Source organism: Aspergillus ruber, assembly GCF_000600275.1.
Source record: "Aspergillus ruber CBS 135680 unplaced genomic scaffold scaffold00015, whole genome shotgun sequence".
In the NCBI taxonomy this organism is placed as follows: Eukaryota; Fungi; Ascomycota; class Eurotiomycetes; order Eurotiales; family Aspergillaceae; genus Aspergillus; species Aspergillus ruber.
In genome coordinates this window covers 521,393-541,999 of record NW_024467311.1, presented here as the reverse complement: position 1 = coordinate 541,999, position 20,607 = coordinate 521,393, and the positions used below count along the sequence as shown (strand labels likewise).

Sequence of the window (20,607 nt, the reverse complement as noted above, 5' to 3'; positions counted from 1 at the left end):
CATTTATATTCTCCGACATGCAGCATAACTCATGGTTGCAGTAGAAGGGGAAACACCATCTCTATTGGTGGTTCATCCTGCTGGCACAGTTCCCGTTAACATTATTGGGAGTAAATTGATTTCAACGACATAAGCTAAAAGTATGAGCCAATCGTAGCTAAGTAGCTGGGAATCGCGGGGAAAAGAGTCCGTCATCGAGTAATGTGGCGGATGCTCGTGCTGTTCCATATCATCATTCCATTGTATATATCCTGGCGCTGTCAGATCGGTTGGCCTGAGCTCGTCTGGTTTCATATCATTAATATGGCTGTCCTAATGTGGAAGCTGCCCGCGGTCTGCATTCAAAATATTTAGCTCAGAAAGTGTCGAGAAACTTATACCACTCGGCGGGCGAAAATATATAAACATCGGAACGGAGAAACGGATCTATGTACATTAACCTAGTTCACATTCCCAAGCCGGAAAGGGTTGACCAATAGATGAGATATGGCCATCCGGATTTAAGAGCGTGGTAAGGACCGCAATCTTATGTTCGACTTGGAGATTTGTGGTTGCTGTGCTTTGAAGGCAATCTTTGGTAGATTTCGGGAGGCAGAGGGTTTGAGAGAAGTGGTACAAATAATGTGTATGCTCGTCGTCGAAGGGCACTATATCTAATTTATCCCAGCCTGGAGGCTCATATTCATCTATCAACACTTCGCGAGAACGAGTGGCCGGTGATGGTTTCGCGACAAAATGTGTTTCTATAAGATGTGTCTCAATGGTTTCCAGTTTGAGGCCCTTGAGAAGAGGTATAGATCGGAAATCAATGCGGGTGCTGCTGCCGACTGATACTGCTCGATTGGGGATTCCGACGTTATAAATTGTCTTCTTTGGCCAGTCATACATGATAGACTAGCTACGTTAGACTCTGGCGTATTTGAAGTTTGTAGAAGTATAATCACTCACGCTAGGCTCCCTGAGTAGGGACATCGCATACACCTTTTGAACTTTCATTTCCTTCGATATACTAGTCGGGCTATCTCCGGTGTTGTTATAGATCTCCGCTCGAAGGATATAGAGGATAAAGCAGTCATCAACGCCCCAAATGGTTTCCGGATTCGTCCCTAAAAGCAAATTTTGAAGGGAAATTCATAATTGCCTGGCTGCAACGATACCGTAGGACAGCGCCCAGGCGTCGGAAGGAGATTATATATTTGATGGTGGAACGGGGCTCCCTTCCAGGGTACCTTATGATGCATAGGACTACCCTGTCTCGGAGGTGACCGTAGCTAGTACCAGCCAGTGTTTCTGGAAGCCAGACAGTATCGTCATTTAACCTGATGATGTTTAGTGACTTTCGTTTGTCGTTGATTGATTCAAACAGAACGCATACCTGATATCAAAATAAACCGGCTCGAGCCTTTGCGGCGCAAAGCAATCGAATATACTGAGTAACATGCTGCCAACCCTAGGTAGAGAGTATTTGATTCTTAGATTATAAATTTATCCGTGAGCTCGAGATGTTTATATCGTCATTCCATGCAATTCAGGGCTTTTTCTGCTATTGCTCTTTTTGGCGTTCCCGCTGGCGGTTAGATTATCAAAAGGGGCTAATTGAGCGGAATGTTTCCCAATGTGGATATCCGCCCGCCAGTATTGTTTCTTCAATATGCACTCCATACACCTAGGATTGCACAAGCATATTCGTCATTTTAAACAAATAATTGAAAGTCTTGCCACTGAGAACCTATAAATACACTAGTGCGAAGCCCCCGCCAAAGTCCCATTCCCTCGCTACAACCCTCTTGTGTTAATACACTATGTTTGTTTCGTCGAGGTCGCCGACATTAAGAACTTTTGATTTCAAGCCCACTGATTATATTTCTACTGTCTTGTCAATTTTCGCTTTACCATGCCGTTACAGAACCCTGCTCGTGCTGTCCTCACTTATCGAGGGTTGCGCTCCCTCACTTCATGGCACAACTTGAAACGCTGCTTAGCTACATCCACCCAGGGTGCTCGCAAAGAAGGTGATATTTCATCTGTCTTCGCATCGCTGTCTGGGAAAGAAAAGACTGCCTTACCAGAGAGATTCGCAGATCAAAAGAAGAGGCTGATTGCTGGCCGCGAGGACGAGATTCAGAAGAGTTGGGATCGTCTCCTGCGCAAACTGAAGGATGAAGTGAATTTGATTGAACAGCGCGGTTCTAATATTATTCCATCAATTGACTTTAAAGATATTCACAATGCCCCAGCGGCGTTTCGGGATGAACTCAGGAAGCGAGGGGTTGCTGTCATTCGAGGGCTGATACCTGAACATGAGGCGAGGGGTTATAAGGAGGAAATTGAGGATTATGTTAAGGAGAATCCTGGAACAAAAGGTATGTTTTTGATTATACGCCCCTATTGAGTATAGTGTACTTACACCGATCCAGCATTCCCCCCACACGATCCCCAGGTCTATGAGCTATATTGGTCAAACCCCCAGATGCGCGCGCGCACCCATCCGAACATGCTCGAAGCACAACGCTTCCTCATGGGTTTCTGGAAATCCGATGCACCGGACGCAATGATATCCTCTACACACCCTCTCATTTATGCGGACAGGCTTCGTATCCGCCAGCCAGGAGATGCGGGGTTTGCACTCGGTCCGCATGTGGATGGGGGAAGTTGTGAACGCTGGGAAGACAACGGATACGGTCGAGGCAATGTCTACAAGAGCATTTGGGAAGGCAGCTGGGAGCAGTATGACCCATGGGAAGCTAGTTGCCGAGTACCCGTCGAAGCGAATATCTACAACGGCTCTGGGGCATGTTCGATGTTCCGGATGTTCCAGGCATGGTTGAGCATGTCGCATTCTGGGCCAAATGAGGGAACTTTGCTGGTAAATCCACTTCTTTCAATGGCTACTGTATACTTCCTTCTGCGACCGTTCTTCGAGCCTATCTATTTGCCGCCAAAGGATTGCTCGCGAATGGCACTGGATACATTCCTCGATCCTAAAAATTGGCGGTTGGAGAAAGAAACATCAAGCAGACTGCAGGGTGCAACACCAGGATACGGACAGGAACTATCAGCAGCGCTTCATCCTCACCTTGAACTGGATAAGACAATGGTCCACGTCCCGAAGATTGCCCCAGGTGACTATGTCGCCTGGCACTGCGACAGTGAGTTTCTCCCTTGACCTTTATTCCACAGGCAATTATCTTACTTTACAAGCCATTCACGCCGTTGACAAAGTACACAACGGATCTGGAGACTCGAGCGTTATGTACATTCCCGCATGCCCCGTTACAGAGGCCAACGCGGCCTATGTTGCGCGTCAACAAAGTAACTTTGTCGCGGGCGTTCCTCCACCAGATTTTCCGGGGGGCAAGGGAGAGAGTGAGCATGTCCGGCGAGCTACGGAGGCTGGTTTGCGAGGACTCACCAGTGAACTGGGGTTGCGAGCCTTCGGTTTTGGGAAGTGGGATGTTCTTGAAGGAGGTTTATCACAAGGGCAACGACAGGTTTTGGAGAGAGCGAATCAGATTATGAATGCTTGATTTGGGCTTCATTGTAAGATAGGAGAGTTGGCAATTGATGAACGAGTTGACTTTTATATGACGAATGAAATACTATAGAACCATTCTTACTCCCTGCCTAGGAAAACATTGAGAAGCCAAGTTCAATCACATAATCAATGCCTTTTTAATATGATATGGAGTATAAATCGAGCGGCGCATGGAATATCAGAAATCTCAAATGTAGGGCAATCGGCTGAATTCCGGCTAAACACTACCCCATAATTTACCCAACCCCACCCCCGCTTATTTATACCCATCATCGCCCCAGAAAACCCCAACAGTCAACACAGTACTCCATCCACTTCAATTCAACCCGATCCCACCCAAAACACACAATGGGCAAAAGAATAATAATAACCGGTGGCTCCGGAAAAGCTGGCCAACACATAATAAACCACCTCCTCTCGCGCGGCCACGAGCTATTCAACATCGACCTTGTTCCGCTCCCCGCACACATCGCCCCAGAATCCCTCGTCCACACCCTCCGCGCTGACCTCACAGACTCCGGCCAGGTCCACGGCGCCTTCACCTCACACTTCAAAATAACTGAACCCTTCCGCGACGATCCACTCGGCAAAGACCGCCCCGACGCAGTCATCCATCTAGCTGGATACTCGCGGAACATGATCGTGCCCGACAACGAGACGTTCCGCACAAACACAATGTCGACATATAATGTGATTGAGGCGGCATGCCGACTGGGGATTAAGAAGGTGATCATCGCGAGTTCTGTTACGGTGTACGGGGTTAGTTATGCGGAGGGGGATGTGGGGTATCCGAGTTTCCCAGTGGACGAGGAGGTTGATGCGAATCCAATGGATAGTTATGCCATTGCGAAGGTTTGTGGGGAGAGAGTTGCTAGGGGTTTCACGAGGAGGTTTCCTGGTGTTGATATTTATGTGTTGAGGATCGGGAGGGTGGTTAATCCGGAAGAGTATCGGGAGGGGATGTTTGCTTCGTATGTGGAGGAGCCGGAGAAGTGGGCGGTGCATGGGTGGTCGTATATTGATTCGCGGGATTTGGGGGAGATGTGTCACTTGGGGGTCGAGAAGGATGGGTTGGGATTTCAGGTGTTTAATGCTACGAATGATGAGATTACGAATTATGAGAGTTCGACGAGGAAGTTTCTTGAGAGGGTTTCGCCGGGGACGCCGTTTACGAGGGAGATGGGAGAGAGAGAGGCGCCGCTCAGTAATAGGAAGATTAAAGAGTTATTAGGATTTAGGGAGAGTCATCCGTGGCAGAAGTATTATGAGAGTAAATAGATACCATAGAATTAACGTGTAAGTCGACAACTATGAATTATGCCCTGTAACAGCACCCCAGATATACGCCGTCCAACTCCCAACGGTAACCAACATGAGAGCACTGAAACAAGCAACCGCAATCCACCTACTGCGGTTACGATGCGTAACAAGGTGCTTCTCGCGGAGATTCACAATGTCCTCTCCCCGAGCAATCCTCTGCTTTCGAGTCCACTGCAATGGAGCTAGATTCTTACTGAAAATTGCACCAATCAAAATTGCTAGACCCACGGCTACAGATCCAGCCGCAAGAAAGAGGTACACACGGACTACGCGGCGGTAGGAGTCGTCGTCGGCGTCCTGGAGGGCACCGGTAATGATTCGGATGATGATGCTCATTCTGCCGTTATCGTCAGTAGGTTTCTATAAAGATATATAGTGAGACGCACGCATTGTTCATGGTCACTTTCAAGGCGTACGCAGATCCAAAAACAGATTGATGCCATAATGTCGTTCGGATACTGTCGATGACGGATGTTGGACCAAGAGACATAGCGATGGCGTATATGCCGAACGATGCACCGGTCCCGGCTTCCGTGTTGGCAAAGTTGACGAGGGCCATGCTTAAGAACATTCCAATTCCGCATACACACACTTATCTAATTAGCACAGTTCTAATTGGTTAGTCTTGCTGAATAACTTACTAACTGATGCTCGATTCCCGAGAACATCAATGAAAATACCAAGACACGGAACAAGAAAGAATCCTAGAAAGTCAGCATCACAACACATTATCCAAGGAAAAGGAAACTCACCAGCATACTGCGACAGGGAACTATACCAACCCGCCTTGATAGCATCAACATTAAACCTCTTCTGCGCTAGCTCTGTCGCATTCTGACTGAACACCGAAGCAGTACTGGTTTGGAATATCGAGAACCCCATGACAGCCCAGAACATCCAGGGGAGCTCAAATATCTTCCTGAGTTCAAAATTCTTGTTCTTCTCTGTCAATGTCTCTTTGGTGCCAATATCCTCACGGCCTTTGAAGTGTTTGTTGCAGTAGCTGTTGAAGAAGTAGAAGACGAGGGTGGCTACGTTGGTGAAGAGGTTCATGAAGACGGAGGTCCAGAAGACCCAGGCGAAGTTTCCAGTGTTCTATTCTATCAGCATGTGCGTCAGCAGGGAGTGAATATTTGAAACTCACCTTGGCAATGACATTCGCAGTAGACTTCCCAACAAATCCACCAATCTTGCCAACTGCCAACTCAAATCCCAACGTCGATGCAAATCCGTTGCTAGGCGGAAACCACGACGAGAACATCTTATACTGCGCAATCTGTGTTGCGATATCTCCCAGCGCAAGGATAATCCTACCCCCGATCATAAAATTGAACGAACGTACTGTTGTGGCCGCGGCGACAAGAATTGAAGCGATGGTGTAGACGACATTTCCGTAAACGATCATTCCTACACAGTATATGTAAGCTACCAGCAGTGTGAAAGCCCTTTAGCAAATGCAGCTTACCAGCACCCCCAACTCGATCCGTGATGATACCGCTAACCAACATGAGCAATGTAGCCATGAAATCTTCGCTTGCTTCGAGGAGGGAGAATTGAGTGTTTGAGATGTTCATTTGCTGCACTGGTCAGCATCTTCTATTCATTGTGTTTCTTAAGTGTGTCCGTACTTTCTTGATAGTACTCTTCATTGCCCCCGTAACACCGGAACTCCAACGCGACCCAAAACTGATACATGAGATAAGAAAGACTGCGAACAGCTTAGCCAATAGCGGCGGATATCGTTTTCCGTCATTGTCGCCGGATTGATTGTCCTGAGGTGCAGGCTCGGTCGACACAACGATCGGGTCTTGAGCCTTAAGCTCCGGCTTGGTTGGCTCCATGGTCCTAGGCCTCTGGACGCAGGATCCTTCGGAAAATATTTACGATAGAACACATATCACGGCACACACTGCTATTTAAGCAGTTAAAAGAAACCCGACGATCGGAGCGGTGGCGTGGCCCAAAAGATCCTGATCAGATAAGATCGGTACCCTGTCAAATATGCGTGGCCACCGAGCGGAGTGTGGTCGGTGTTATTGCTACGACTGGTTAATGACCAAGCGCTATTCTCCTGTTTTTATACACTAAAGAAAAAGTCGAATTGGAAAACAATTTTCATTGGATCGGGGCAGAAGAAAAGAGGACTGATTGATAAGATGCCGAGCGATATTATGGGCAGAGGGCTTATCGCCGAGACTTGTCCACGGTATGCAGGCTCCATTAAGCTCTTTGGGAAATTTCAACGGATGGACCGTGGGTTTACATATTAACTTAGATTAACCATTATAAAACTGTAGCTCTTAAGTCCGAACGCGCTAAAAAATAATGATAATAATAACTAAATCCACCTAGGAAGTCCAAAATATGCATATCCCCGATCAAGCATAAATATAACAAAACGGGCCACCAGTCGTATCCAACAAATCCCCCAACCTATACGGTTCAACCAGTCCTCCCAAATCAACAATATCATCCAATGTAGTATTCCTCGAGGGAGGATCGTTAAACATTGTGAGAGTCCCAGAAACAGCATACCGTCTTGTTTCCGGATCGCGATTTTGCCAAATCCAGAAGACGCGATCAATCATGGCGTGATGGACGTAGAATGCTGGTTCGGAGGGGGAGACGTAGAAGTCCTGTTATAAATTTGTTAGCTTCGGGTATATGTACATGGGTATTCTAGAGTAGACGTGCACCACCCGGATCGCCGCCAATGGTGTAATGGCCTCCACCATGGACACCAATATCGCCTGATGTGAGGTTGCCCTGCATTGTGTCTTGGAAGGAGCCAATATCTGTGTAGTTTCTAATCAGGCCAGTGACGTCGCTGGTTTTGGTCCATCTCATGGAGACATAAGATGAGATATCCCGTCGGAGACAGCGGGGATTATAGTCGAGTCCATTCCCAGATTGGGGCTTGAGGTCGGGAATTTTCAGTGTTTGACCGACTGGACCGAGGTTTACCGACATACTACGTCAATCAGCATTCGCGTTTGTAAAGTATAGTGTACAGGGTCATACTTCTTGAACGGCCCGGTAGTCACACATCCCCCACCCCGACCCGGTGGAACGTTGGTGGTGGGCGCCACAGGGGTTGCATTATGCGGAGCATACTCCCCATTCCCCGACAAACTATAGTCAGAGCCGTCGAAGAGAGGCGAGTTAATGGGATCGTGCGCGTATTTATTCCATCCCCAGTAGGGCTGGTGGCCATCGTAGCCGCATTCGTTGCGGAGAGCTTGTTCAAACGCCCATGTGTAGTAGCGATGCCAGGTTAAGAAGTTGCCCTGTTTAGTTAGTGCTGTATTTATGGGAATGTATAGGGTGTGCACGTACTGTAGCGTGGATAGTTGGAGTCTGCCTTATGTGAACAGATACAAAATCGTCGAATCGGTTGCGGATACCTGGTGCGTCTTTGGATGCAAGTTTTGGTGGTTTGGACATCAGGCATAGCATTGCATCAGTGTACTTTTTCCTCTCAATCAAACCCAGGGAGCCCCTGTTCACGAGTTAGTGGCTGGAAGCTGATGTCAAATAACGCAGCGACTTACCACTCTCGCCGGACAGCGGCATTCTGAAGAGTACATTTTTTGTTCGAGACTCTATGTGACCGTTCATAGGTAATCAGGTTGGCCAGGGCATCGTTGGCTAGGGCGTCGACCTCATCCGAGACGCGTGGTGTAGGGCTTGTAGCAACCAATGTAGCCAGAATGGCAATGATCACACAAGTGATATAAAGCCGCATCATCGGTGATCGTCGCGTATGTTGCAAAAAGTGTGAAAAAGAAAAACAAAAGGAAAGACTCGGAACTCGGTCCAGTTTATAATGTACAACCGGGCTATACTACCGGGCTGTATGACAACGCGTATGGCCGATCTGACAGATACCACGTTGGGTACACGGCTTATTTTTTTTTTTTTTTTTTTTTTTTTTTTTTTTTTTTTTTTTTTTAATAGACGGATCGCCTCGTATAGAGTAGATAAAGTTGAATGGGTGGATTCGGCCGATGGATCGGTGGTGTGGATGATAATAGGCGTGGTGAGTATACGAGGTTTGTCGTATGGGCCCTAAGGTACGTAGTAATAGATGATTGGAGCCTACATGGAGCCCCGTAGGGCTCATTGGAAAACAGCCATTGCTATTGGTGCGGTGTTTGGCTTATAATACGAAATTGACGATGTGTTTATGTGCGTAGATAGCTATAGATAGCTAGAAAATCTTATTTTCGTATCTAGGCCTTCGATACGAAATATTTGCTGGCATATGGTCAGTGGAAGGAAAGTGATCGAACGTTTTTAGGATGTTCAGGAACTTATTGTTGACATGAATTTGATGTCCCTAATACCAAACTGGTTTATGTTCTAAATGTGCATGGATACGATTTGGATTTGAGGCGCCCCCATCTTTCCTGTGGTGCTTGTGAGGGCCATTTTCAATACCCGCCGCATTATCATAATATAACCTTTGCAAAATTGTTGCAAATGATGTACTGCACGGATCTTCGAAGTGGATATATTAAGGCAAATTATTGACGCAGAGACAACATCGACTCACACTCTACTATATATAGTTATCCATGATGATTGGGAATCCTGATATCTAGTGACTTGGATGCATACGGTTTGTTTTTGTTCCGATTTCGAGTATATGATTTGAAACTCGCCTACCCCAGATTGACGACTAATGACCCTAGAGACTGCAACATGAATCTCATGAATCCATTGTTGCGCGGTCCGCCAGCAACTACGCACATTTTCCCGCTCAAATCCGCATCTTATCAGGCTGCCTTACAGCCTTTTAAAAAATTGTTCTCAAGGCGACATTTAGAATCCTCGCCGCGATGAATGCCATCAGACTCGTCTATTTCACTGTTCGTAGACACGTTCGTCGCCAGAATATCATACATAATTTTGCGAGCAGCCTCGACATGAAGTGATCCAGTACCAAAACGCGGGAATCTTTGTTATTTGATCTTTCCTTCCTGGTCTTCTTGCCAAGGAAGCCTAGAGTATGGCCCCAGACCTCAGATCGAGTGAGCTCTAAATGCATTTGTATACCCCAGGTCACGAATAGGCGCCCACCACCATGGCAGTTGAGACTGCTCTGTATGCATGAAGGCATGAGCTGTGGACACCCAAGAGGGAGTTCACTGTATCCATGACTGCTGGCGTACCTTGAAGCTACTCAGGAGAATGTGTAACCAACTTGCATGCAGAGTACATATATCGTGGGCTGACTGAGGCTGAGTAGACATAATCGTGGTTCAATCGGAGTATACAACTCCTGGCTGCATCCTTTGCCTAATCAGACGGGGTCTACCAGTATCATCACATCACCTTTCATATCTCTAGCACTTCCTTATTCTCCTTTCGCTACTACCATGTAGAGTAGTGTGGACGTTGAATATAGCGTCAGTTTTCCCAGATATATATGGTGAAGTTTCTCGTCACCATGTGGTATTATCCGCTGGGTTTCAACTGGCCGTTCCTGGCCGTTCCTGTATGCAGTCTAAGGAGATGATGGAACTACGGCAATATCGCGAGGCGGTGAATAGGCTGTGCACAGAAAACAACAAAACAATAGCGACCCACGTCTTCTAAAACAGAGCTCTAGTATCGGATAATATAGTTGCTCTAGCCCTGTAGGGCTGAATGCAATAAGAGCATTGTAATTGGTGCATTGTGCATCCTAAGTAGGCAACTGACGATGGACGCGGCGATGATCTCATCATCACACGCTAAGCCTGATTGGGAGTTTTTGTTACTTAACCGGCTCAAGGGAAATCCCAAAAGAGAAACACGGCTATTCGGACCTGAATAAGCAATAGTCCGCGGAGATACTCAGCTGCGGAGGAGTTGGAGAAAAAAGAGCAAGGAGAGCCGGCTTTGGGGGGTGAAGAAATGTTGGTTCTTCCGGTCTCTTGGTGAGATGATGATGCTGGACGTTCTGTGTACGGAGTCCGCTGTAAGTGTCCAAAACAACAGTGGCCAGATAAGTCGACAGTGTTAGCAGCTGGCAGATCCAGTAACAAGATGTCTGAGCTGCATTCGCATTCTCCCTCTAAGTCCCGGGTAGAATGGTCACGTTGGCATTTTGATATCGACAATTATCTCAATCGGTTCATTCCTGGGCCTCCTTGGCGATGGGTCCCCCGTCCCATCTCGCATTTCTTTGGATATCGAGGTGATCAGCCACCGCGGGCTATCGGTAACCTGGTCATCGCATTCTGGGCATTGATCGGGGTGTTTTGTGGAGTGTCCGTGACCATGTCGGTGTCTATGAGAGTGCCATCTTTTGAACATCACAATGCACCGCTTATTATTGCCAGTATGGTATGTTCAATCGCCAAGGTCTGCCATTTAGTGACTGGCTGACACTAGGAAGGGAGCCGCGGCAGTATTGCAATTCGCCTTGATCGATTCGCCCTTTGCTCAGCCTCGCAACGCGATTCTTAGTCAGGTCATCGCCTCTGTCATTGGTGTCGGAATCGCCAAGTTATTCGCATTGAATCCTCACGCAGCAGCATTGCCGGAACTCAGTGCACCCCTCGCCTGTGCTATAGTAACGGCCGTCATGATACTCACCAATACATCACATCCTCCGGCCGGTGCTACAGCGGTACTGGCAGTTACTGAAGGTACTGGCATGGGCTGGTGGTTGATACCCGTGGTGATCTTGGAATCGACACTCATGGTGGCTGTAGCGTGTGTGATCAATAACATTCAACGACGGTATCCTGCGTACTGGTGGACTCCTCTGGCATTGTCGCGCAAACGAGAAGAGGACGTTGAGAAGGCCAAGAAGGAAGAACCCGGGGTCATCTCTGGCTCGAGTAGCGCGAGAGAGAGCTTATCAGAGCAACCTATACAGATAGTGATTCGACGGGACGAGGTGATCATGCCTGACAACATCTGGATCACGGCGGAGGAACGAGAGGTCCTGGAGACCATCAGTCACCGATTGCGATAGCCGGGGGGATAGCAATCTTATATACAAACCTCTTGTCTTATCTCTCACTCTGTTTACTAAATGGCTTATCTTCTATGGACGCACGTGACTTGGGTGCCCAATAAGGAAAGGCCGCCACGTCGAAGGCGGTGATTGACCTGGACCAATGAACAGGCAGTATATGCCCACTGAAGGATTTTCATCTCGGATCTCTCAAAGACACTTGAATTCTCTTCTCATCTTCTCATCTTCTCATCTTCTCATCACCTTCTCATCTCTTAACTATTTCTTGTGTCTCTTTCCTATATCTAGTGGAAAGAAAGAAGTGCTTTTTCTGTGGCGCTTACTATTCCAGCCATCTCTAGTTATCGATAAGGGCTTCCACCACTCCCCCACCGGATTAAAAGCCTTTTCTTGGTCGCCCCCTCTGGCCCCGCCTTAAGACTTTTCCCTCCTTCTCCTTCCTACCGATTTAGTCTACACACCCCTTCCCCTAATACACCCTCATATTCCGCCCAATATGGTCTCTGCTTCCAAGGCTGCCCGTCTCGCCAAGCGTGGTGATGAGAAGAAGAGCAAGTCCACCAAGAAGGGCGAGACCCTCGACGCTGACGTCGCCGACGAGCAACCCGCCACCACCGGCGAGAAGATGAAGGATGTTGAGAAGCTCACATCTCAGATGGACAAGCACGGTCTCTCGGACCGTGTCACTACTGGTGTCCTCGCCTCGCAGGAATCCTCCCGCGACGTTAAGATCACTTCCGCCTCTTTGGTGTTCCATGGAAAGGTCCTCTTCAACGACTCGACTCTCGAACTGAATTACGGTCGTCGCTACGGTCTCTTGGGTGAGAACGGTTGCGGAAAGTCCACTCTGCTCAAGGCTATTGCCTCACGGGAATTCCCCATCCCTGAGCACATCGATGTCTATCTTCTGAACGAGGGTGCTCCCCCTACCGAACTCGGTGCTCTGGAGTGGGTTGTTACACAGGCAGAGGAGCAGATGGCGAGAATGGAGCAGAAGGCCGAAGAACTCCTTGAGTCTCACGGTCCTGACAGCCCCGTTCTCATGGACCTGTATGACGTATGTTACCACTCCTGGTTTCCTGTCGACTAGAAATAAACATGCTAATTGTTCACAGGAAATCGACAAAATGGACCCGTCCACCTTCCACACCCGTGCCTCCCTGATTCTCACAGGTCTTGGTTTCAACAAGTCCACTATCAACAAGAAGACCAAGGACATGTCTGGTGGTTGGCGTATGCGTGTGGCCCTTGGAAAGGCCCTCTTCGTCAAGCCCTCGCTGCTGCTTCTGGACGACCCCACCGCTCATTTGGATCTTGAAGCCTGTGTGTGGTTGGAAGAATACATGAAGAAATGGGACCGTACCCTGGTTCTCGTCTCTCACTCTATGGACTTCCTGAACGGTGTCTGCACCAACATGCTTGATATGCGTATGAAGCAGCTCCTCTACTATGGTGGTAACTACGACTCGTACCACAAGACCCGCTCCGAACAGGAGACCAACCAGATGAAGGCCTACGCCAAGCAGCAGGAAGAAATTGCTCACATCAAGAAGTTCATTGCTTCGGCTGGTACATATGCCAACTTGGTCCGTCAGGCCAAGTCGCGCCAGAAGATTCTGGACAAGATGGAAGCCGATGGTTTCATCCAGCCCGTTATCCCCGACCGTACCTTCTCGTTCCGTTTCGCAGATGTCGAGAAGCTCCCTCCCCCTGTTTTGTCGTTTGACGATGTTAGCTTCTCCTACTCTGGCAAGTGGGACGAAACCCTCTACCGCAACCTCGACTTTGGTGTGGACATGGACTCGCGTACTGCCCTTGTCGGTCCCAACGGTGTTGGCAAGTCGACTCTCCTCCGTCTGATGACCGGCAAGCTGAGCCCCATCGGTGGTCGTGTTTCCCGCCACACCCACTTGAAGCTGGGCATGTACTCCCAGCACTCCGCTGAGCAGCTCGACTTGACCAAGTCCGCCCTCGAGTTCGTCCGTGACAGATTCCCCGAGAAGAGCCAGGACTACCAGTACTGGCGTCAGCAGCTGGGCCGCTACGGTCTCTCCGGTGAGTCGCAGATGGCCCTCATGGGTACTCTGTCGGAGGGTCAGAAGAGCCGTATTGTGTTCGCTCTGCTTGCCATTGAGTCGCCCAACATGATTCTGCTGGACGAGCCTACAAACGGTCTTGATATCCCCACCATTGACAGTTTGGCCGATGCCATCAATGCCTTCAGCGGTGGTGTTGTTGTCGTGTCTCACGACTTCCGTCTGCTTGACAAGATTGCCAAGGACATCATGGTCTGCGAAAACCAGACCGTTACCCGATGGGACGGATCCATTGGACAGTACAAGGACCACCTCCGTAAGAAGATGCTTCAGGCCGGCGCTGTCTAGAGTGGTTTTGTTTATGTTTCTTGCATGTAATGATTGGATGTTTGAGATGACCATGGAAATAAATTAAGGCAAAAGTTTTCTGGATTATCTCGCAGGGTCACATCATATTGATATCAGTGGTTGGCTGCGTGTTTTTCTTTTCTTATACATGTCTAGATGGGCCCCATTAGTAGAGCTGAGCCCCGGGGTTTCGGACGTTTGTTGGTGCTTTCATATAGACTTCAATGCGATGATACTACATTCGAACACGTATTCATTTCATATCAGGTGTACATCGAGACTAAACATTCATAATCGAGTTAAGCCCACTTGAGAACCCAACTCCTCTCAAAAGCGCCTTCTTCTGTCAACTGTTGTAGTCCAGTAATGCTAAGTACCTTCGAGGTAGCATTATACTTAATCGCTTCCTCATCAACCACCTTCCCATTAAACACAACGTCCTTCGGCTCCTTCACACCAAGAACAGTGACATTCGCCAGCGGATTCTTCTCCTCCCACGAACCGCGCACAGCAGCACGTAAACCGTTGGAAGTCGCTCTGAAGTCAACGAGCTTCGTAGCATTGGGAATTAAACTCTCCCCATCATCAAGATACAGTTCTCCCTTAGCAGTCCCATTACGACTAGTAGCAACAATCAGACTCCAATCCGTCTTCCTCGCATCTCGCGTCGTCAACGCAGGTTCCTGCATAGGCAAGATACTACCCCCACGGATATATACAGGTATATGGCCTAAGGGCGCAGGAATGGTCGTATTGACTCCTGCTTCCGCGTTCACGGGTGTCTGCGAGTACCAGTCATACCAGACTTGCCCAACCGCAAGACCAGGAAAAACACCCTTGACGCTATCAACGCCCGGTTCGAGAACGGGAATGACCATGACATCTGGACCGAGCAGGAACTGCGTATCGACGGAGGCGAGGTGCGGTTCTGTTGGAAATTCCCAAGCCAGTGCCCGGAGCACTGTGGAGCCTGTTGTATGTGCGGAGTGGAAGAGCGTGTACATGTAGGGTAGAATGGAGTAGCGGATAGACATTGCTTTCTTAGTCGCGGCGGTGACGGATTCCCAGCGGTACGGTTCCTGGGGGAGAGACTTGATGACGTTGTGGTTTCTATAGAACGGGAAGAACGCGGACATTTGCATCCATCTGTTGCATAGTTCTTCGTCCGTGTTCCCGGAAAATCCGCACGTGTCCACGCCGAACATGGGTATACCGAACAACGAGAACGAAAGCGCCTGGGAAATGGAGAAGAACATATCCGCCCATTTGGAATTATTGTCTCCGCCCCAGTGCGCTGCATATTTGCCTGATCCTGCGAACGTCGCGCGGCCGAGGATGAAGGGGCGTTTCTGGGGGAAGACCTGGAGCAGGCCGGAGTATGTTGCGTTAAGGATTTGGTGGCCGTTGAGGTTGTGGACGTCGTATTCGAGGATGTTATCGATGTGTGTTGCGTTGGGGGAGATGGCATGGACGGCGAGGTCATGACCTGGTTGGACGTTGTTGAGCACGTAGGGAGGGTGGTTGATGTTGCGGTCTGGGGTGGGTGTGCTGCGGAGGTAGGATTGGGTCGTTGACGAGGAGGTGGTGGCTGTTGAGCCTGCGGCAGATTGCGAAGCAGCAGCTGACGATGCAGAGGCCGCTTCGCTGGCGTTACTCTTGCTGAAGCCCTCGGGGTAGTTATAGTCCACGTTACCCGGTTCACCGGGAAGAGCGAACGGCGGGTGCGCAGGGTTGAGGTGCAGATTGTCCGTTCCGCAGCTTCCAACGCAAAAGGATGAGAATTCGCCCATATCGATCCACATGCCGTCGTAGGCGACCTTTTCGTGCCAGAGGGATAGCTCGTTGGCCCAGAAGTTGCCGGCTTTGGGGTGGTGCCAGTCAGGGAAGACGGTGTAGCCGGGCCAGACGGAGCCGATATAAAGGCTGCCGTCGGGGTTTTTGAGGAAGAGGTCATCTGCTGCGCCACGGTCGTAGGTTGGGTAGCTGTTGTTCTTGTTAGGTTGATGTCGTTTAGGATAGATGATGGGGAACTTACGCATCAGATGTATTGTCGGGGTTGGGGATGTAGAGAGCAGAATCGACGAGAGGGACGAAGCGACGGCCACCGGCGTGTAACTTGTCGAGGAACTTCTCGCCTTCTTCGTAGGACCAGTTGGTCTTTTCGTTGTCGAAGTCACGGTATCCGTGCATGTAATCGATATCAACCCTGACAATGTTAGCTCGAAAACACCATGTCAGGTAACGCGTGCATACCAAATATATTCCACAGGAATCTCAAATTTCTCGAAATCCGCAATCACATTCTCCAGATCAGTCCAGCCGGTATATCCCCAGCGACACTGATGGTAACCCAGTGTATTGTACTGCTGCATGGCAGGCAGTCCAACGGTGCTGACCTGGTAGTTCTTGGTGACCTCAACCTGGCTAGGACCGGAGTAGAAGGTCAGGTCGATACTTCCGCCCAGTGTTCGCCAAGTCAAGTTTTGTGGCTGCGTAACTGTTTCCAGACCGTGGGCATTTCGCAGGAACACGCCGTGCGAGAAGGAATCATATTCCTTCTTGGGGTCGGCTTCGGAAGCCTTGACGGGAGCGAGGGAGCCGTTCTTGCTCTTCTCGAAATATCGGGTGTCCAGATAAAAGGGGTGACTGCCGTAGAGGTTCCTGAAGATGGTCAATTGCCTGCTACCGGGAGAGAGGGAGAGGTGAGGAGACACACGAGTCAATCGGGTTACCATTATCAGACCCATACGCAGTCAGAGTGGCATTATGCAAAATCCGGAGTTGTTGGAAATGCTCCCCAAGACCGTAGATATTGTAGTCCTCTGGCAGAGAAGTCACAAATTCGATAAACTGGTTCTCATACACCAGAACCGAGCCTTGTGTGTTGAAAAGCACATCACCGGTCGCCTTCCGGGTAACTTTGAAGTTGAAGGATGGCTCGTTGGACCACTCTAAGGCCAAATCACCATGCGCAGCAGACGCACTGGGAGAGGCCTTAGGTCGGGGAACAACGTCCTCATTGAGGAAATACCACGAGGCATTCGACGAATCAACATGGCTGGGCACGATGTAGACATTCAACCGGTCCTTAGCCTGGTACTCTACCAAGAGGTCCAATGAGTCCACATCAATCCCATAGGCATTGCACGGTTTTCCTGCCAACCGCAGAGTAGCCGTGAAGCCCTTGGATGATTGATGTACATTGGAAGCCCTGTAGCCAGGACAGACTGATTGAGCGTTGACAGCTTCGTGGTCGTCGATGTTGGCAATCAGATTCGCGCCGACGTCTGCGGCGGTAGGGATAGTAAACTGAGAGTAAGATGCACTCGTAGAGGAGCTTGCTGCATAAGCCCCAGATAGGAGCCAAGAGCTGGCGAGAAGGCCCGCAACATTGACCATAGTGCTGAACCAAAGAGATGAGAGGGATGACCGAAGCAACTTCTACGTGCCGTGTGTGTGATATTTATATCTGCCGGTCTCATACCCTAAGCATGCGTTGTTTTTGACAAGGTTTCGATGGTGCAGATGCCACATCTCCGTTGAATGACCGAGGGCTACCGTCCGTATTCTCTGTTCACCGGCGTATAGAACATTCTGTATACGGGCACATCAGGGTACTTCGGAGCCAGTATTGGAATTCGGTATTACCCGCCATCCCGCACTCGAGATTGGTTCTGCGGAGAAACCAAGAATGCAGGGTCCTGAGCATGGAGCAGAGCTTTGATCCCGGGGAAACTGGGGCAACGGTAAGATCTGTGTTGAGATATCATCCAAGCCGAGTCAGACCCGTAGAGTATGCCTTCTTCAGAATCGCCTGACCTGCAAGTATTCATTCTTCAGGCGGTTATTCTTTTGACCATGCTCTTTCCTGCAGGACCCCGAGCACTGTCCTGTAGCAAAAGAGTAGGTGTAAACTCGGAGAAATCAAGCGAGATGTGGGAGAGTGCGAGCCGCCCTCAGCCTCCGATTGGCCGCATATCCGGTAAATGCCCGAAGCTTCATTTTTAACCCAAACAGGAAACCCTCGGCAGTTTTGTCATGGTGGCATCTTGGTCTGATCCTAGTCTTAACAGCCCATAGCATCGCTTGGGCAAAATGTCCTTCATCCCCTGTCGGCTTCCCGAGCTCCGTTTAAGACCTCATCCCGCATAATACGAGGAATCATACCGTTCCCCGCTTTCCCCAGATTATTTCTCATTCTTCTCTCTTCTTCAACCGTTGACTCGGTTTGTGCCAGAATAATGGCTTTTGTTTGTTTACATCTTCTATTGTTATTTTCATCGCTCTCTATTCCAGAATAGCATCATGGACTCGACTCAGCCGAAAAATGCCTCCAAACAGGCTTGCGACAATTGTCGCCGCCGAAAGATCAAATGCTCCCGCGACCTGCCGTGTGATAAATGCAACCGTTTGCTTTTGAACTGCTCATACAGTGATACTCTGCGTCGCAAAGGCCCCAAGTTTCGCACGCTGTATCCTCTTGCGCCAAGTCATCCCCTATCACTACCACCACCTCCGGCACCAGTTCCTGAAGATACGAGGACCGCACACGGCGCGTACAACGATTATGCACCACAAGATGCACCAGCGTCCCTATCAGCACCATCGTCATTCTTCCAGTATCAACATCAATTTCAGTTTCAACCCCTCCAGATCGTCCCCTCCCCACCCGACTCCTCGACCGATTCGGACTACTCCAGCAATATCCGGCCGTATGCGCGACGATTAACGTCGCCTATTCTCCTCGCGCACGTCAATGTCTTCCTCAAATATTTATTTCCAATTATGCCGGTCGTGCGTCGCGAGGAGTTACAGCGTGATAGCCATCATCCAGAGCGAGTGTCGGCGGAGCGGTATGCGTTTTTGGCAGCGCTGTGTGCGGCGACGCATATACAATTGAATTTGGACGGAGGACCAGCGTCGGATGCTACCGCAGTTGATGGAAGGAGATTGATGTCCGGGGAAGAATTACTCGCGGAGGCAGTGCGTGCACGAAATGAATGCGATGTAGTCGAAGATATGAACGTGGAGAGTCTCTTGACATCGCTATTCCTGTTCGCATCATACGGTAATCTGAATAAACAAAATCAAGCCTGGTTTTACCTCTGCCAAGCGACTTCTATGGTCTTCACCCTAGGCCTACACCGTGAATCAACATACTCGAGTCTAAACATCGAAGATGCAGAGGAAAAACGACGAGTCTTCTGGCTACTCTTTGTTACCGAACGGTAGGCCACCTTTTCAAAAGCTACCCGGCTGCATAGTGCTAAATGGAGAAGAGGATATGCCCTCCAACAATCGAGACCTGTCATGCTGCGCAACTCGATCCAAAAACCACAGGTCCTCGGCGCCGACGATCCAATCTTAGCATATGGCTTCATAAACCTCATCAATCTGTTTGAAAAACTCACCGTCAGTCTTTATGACTGGTTATCTGCTGGAGGCAGTGACGAGGACCAACTCCCAACACCAGCTTCATCGATCCAATCTAGTCTCTGTAATGCACCTATCGCTTCGCTACAGGGTGTGCTCGAGATCCAGCAGGTGGATATTCTCATCACGCAGCAGTGGCTACAGGCTATGATGTGGAAGCTTTCCAGATATGGTCCGGATGCTGGCAAAAGCGATGGCAGGGCAATGCTTCCCTTCTACCTCCCCATTGTTGTTGGAAAAGCTGTGATGGGCGTCATCGGAGCAGCATCGCAGGGTGCCGTTGACGCACACGGGATCGGAATGGTACCTTTCTGTCTCGCCCATACTTCTGACACTAGTAGTGCTAATGGGTAGCACAGGAACAAAAACTCTTCGACCTAGGCATGGCCCTGACAAACCTCACAACCACAACCACAACCCCCGTTTCCCAATCATCCAAAACCCCCATTTCAAACACGGACAGCCGCGAGCTACTCTGGGGCATTCTGAATACATTATCGCGCATCAGGGGTTCGCAGTCGTATCTCTTCCCGAAATTACTAGAACAGTCCAAATCCGTATTAGGAGTTGATTGTTCTATTACTGTTGGAAATTTTTTGCCGGATCTTGCGCCTGCCCCAGTTGCCAACACAGCTACTGTTGGTGCTGAGACACCGGTATGGGCGGATGATAAGAGGGATTGGGTGGTTAGTGAGTCTAGTGCTAAGATTGGGAGTAGAGGTGAAGAGCTAAAAGATGGTGAGGCAGGATTGATGATTTCATGACATTATGGGAATATAGATGTATGTATACGTACCGTTTTTGTTGAAATCATTGTAGATTTCCTCTTTCGCAGCAATGGTTCGTGGAAAGAAAAGTATTGGATGACCTTGAATGACGACATCATTCAACATACTTCAGCCTACTATATAGTAGTATAGGCTACCACCACCACCACCACCACATGAACCAGTATCCATAAG

The 20,607-nt window shown here is 49.2% G+C and overlaps 9 protein-coding genes across 9 annotated transcripts; 5 read left to right on the top strand and 4 right to left on the bottom strand.

Annotated features, from left to right (window-relative positions):
• Window positions 1–413: 413 nt before the first annotated feature.
• On the bottom strand, window positions 414–888 carry EURHEDRAFT_538713 (arrestin C-terminal domain-containing protein; the record flags this gene model as incomplete). Its single annotated transcript, XM_040787355.1, has 1 exon — window positions 414–888. One exon carries the CDS (start codon window positions 886–888, stop codon window positions 436–438), a length of 453 nt encoding a protein of 150 aa, XP_040638433.1. The 3' UTR covers window positions 414–435.
• Window positions 889–1,894: 1,006 nt separating this feature from the next.
• EURHEDRAFT_457103 (DUF1479 domain-containing protein) lies at window positions 1,895–3,527 on the top strand (the record flags this gene model as incomplete). The annotated part of the gene is made up of 3 exons (XM_040784404.1): window positions 1,895–2,363; window positions 2,418–3,149; window positions 3,202–3,527. 3 exons carry the CDS (start codon window positions 1,895–1,897, stop codon window positions 3,525–3,527), a joined length of 1,527 nt encoding a protein of 508 aa, XP_040638432.1.
• A 265-nt stretch (window positions 3,528–3,792) lies between these two features.
• On the top strand, window positions 3,793–4,872 carry EURHEDRAFT_501775 (NAD-dependent epimerase/dehydratase family protein). Its single transcript, XM_040785765.1, has one exon. The coding sequence runs from the start codon at window positions 3,884–3,886 to the stop codon at window positions 4,811–4,813; it is 930 nt and encodes a 309-aa protein (XP_040638431.1). The 5' UTR covers window positions 3,793–3,883; the 3' UTR covers window positions 4,814–4,872.
• EURHEDRAFT_457218 (putative MFS transporter) lies at window positions 4,844–6,696 on the bottom strand (the record flags this gene model as incomplete). The annotated part of the gene is made up of 7 exons (XM_040784414.1): window positions 4,844–5,192; window positions 5,242–5,446; window positions 5,497–5,559; window positions 5,608–5,950; window positions 6,000–6,262; window positions 6,321–6,432; window positions 6,484–6,696. 7 exons carry the CDS (start codon window positions 6,694–6,696, stop codon window positions 4,844–4,846), a joined length of 1,548 nt encoding a protein of 515 aa, XP_040638430.1.
• Window positions 6,697–7,233: 537 nt separating this feature from the next.
• EURHEDRAFT_515896 (tyrosinase family protein) lies at window positions 7,234–8,600 on the bottom strand (the record flags this gene model as incomplete). Its single annotated transcript, XM_040786424.1, has 5 exons — window positions 7,234–7,491; window positions 7,550–7,826; window positions 7,877–8,142; window positions 8,192–8,354; window positions 8,407–8,600. The coding sequence occupies 5 exons, from the start codon at window positions 8,598–8,600 to the stop codon at window positions 7,234–7,236; spliced, it is 1,158 nt and encodes a 385-aa protein (XP_040638429.1).
• Window positions 8,601–10,888: 2,288 nt separating this feature from the next.
• Window positions 10,889–11,825, top strand: EURHEDRAFT_457134 (HPP family protein; the record flags this gene model as incomplete). The annotated part of the gene is made up of 2 exons (XM_040784407.1): window positions 10,889–11,188; window positions 11,241–11,825. The coding sequence occupies 2 exons, from the start codon at window positions 10,889–10,891 to the stop codon at window positions 11,823–11,825; spliced, it is 885 nt and encodes a 294-aa protein (XP_040638428.1).
• A 118-nt stretch (window positions 11,826–11,943) lies between these two features.
• On the top strand, window positions 11,944–14,707 carry EURHEDRAFT_413102 (ATP-binding cassette family ATPase ARB1). Its single transcript, XM_040782091.1, has 2 exons — window positions 11,944–12,885; window positions 12,944–14,707. The coding sequence occupies exons 1-2, from the start codon at window positions 12,325–12,327 to the stop codon at window positions 14,210–14,212; spliced, it is 1,830 nt and encodes a 609-aa protein (XP_040638427.1). The 5' UTR covers window positions 11,944–12,324; the 3' UTR covers window positions 14,213–14,707.
• Window positions 14,362–17,733, bottom strand: EURHEDRAFT_84548 (glycoside hydrolase family 31 protein). Its single transcript, XM_040787668.1, has 4 exons — window positions 16,929–17,733; window positions 16,466–16,873; window positions 16,248–16,418; window positions 14,362–16,195 (listed from the first exon to the last, which is right to left on the bottom strand). Exons 1-4 carry the CDS (start codon window positions 17,609–17,611, stop codon window positions 14,512–14,514), a joined length of 2,946 nt encoding a protein of 981 aa, XP_040638426.1. The 5' UTR covers window positions 17,612–17,733; the 3' UTR covers window positions 14,362–14,511.
• A 784-nt stretch (window positions 17,734–18,517) lies between these two features.
• On the top strand, window positions 18,518–20,599 carry EURHEDRAFT_523773 (putative C6 transcription factor (AmyR); the record flags this gene model as incomplete). The annotated part of the gene is made up of 4 exons (XM_040786902.1): window positions 18,518–19,440; window positions 19,477–19,948; window positions 20,005–20,331; window positions 20,393–20,599. 4 exons carry the CDS (start codon window positions 18,518–18,520, stop codon window positions 20,396–20,398), a joined length of 1,728 nt encoding a protein of 575 aa, XP_040638425.1. The 3' UTR covers window positions 20,399–20,599.
• Window positions 20,600–20,607: the final 8 nt, after the last annotated feature.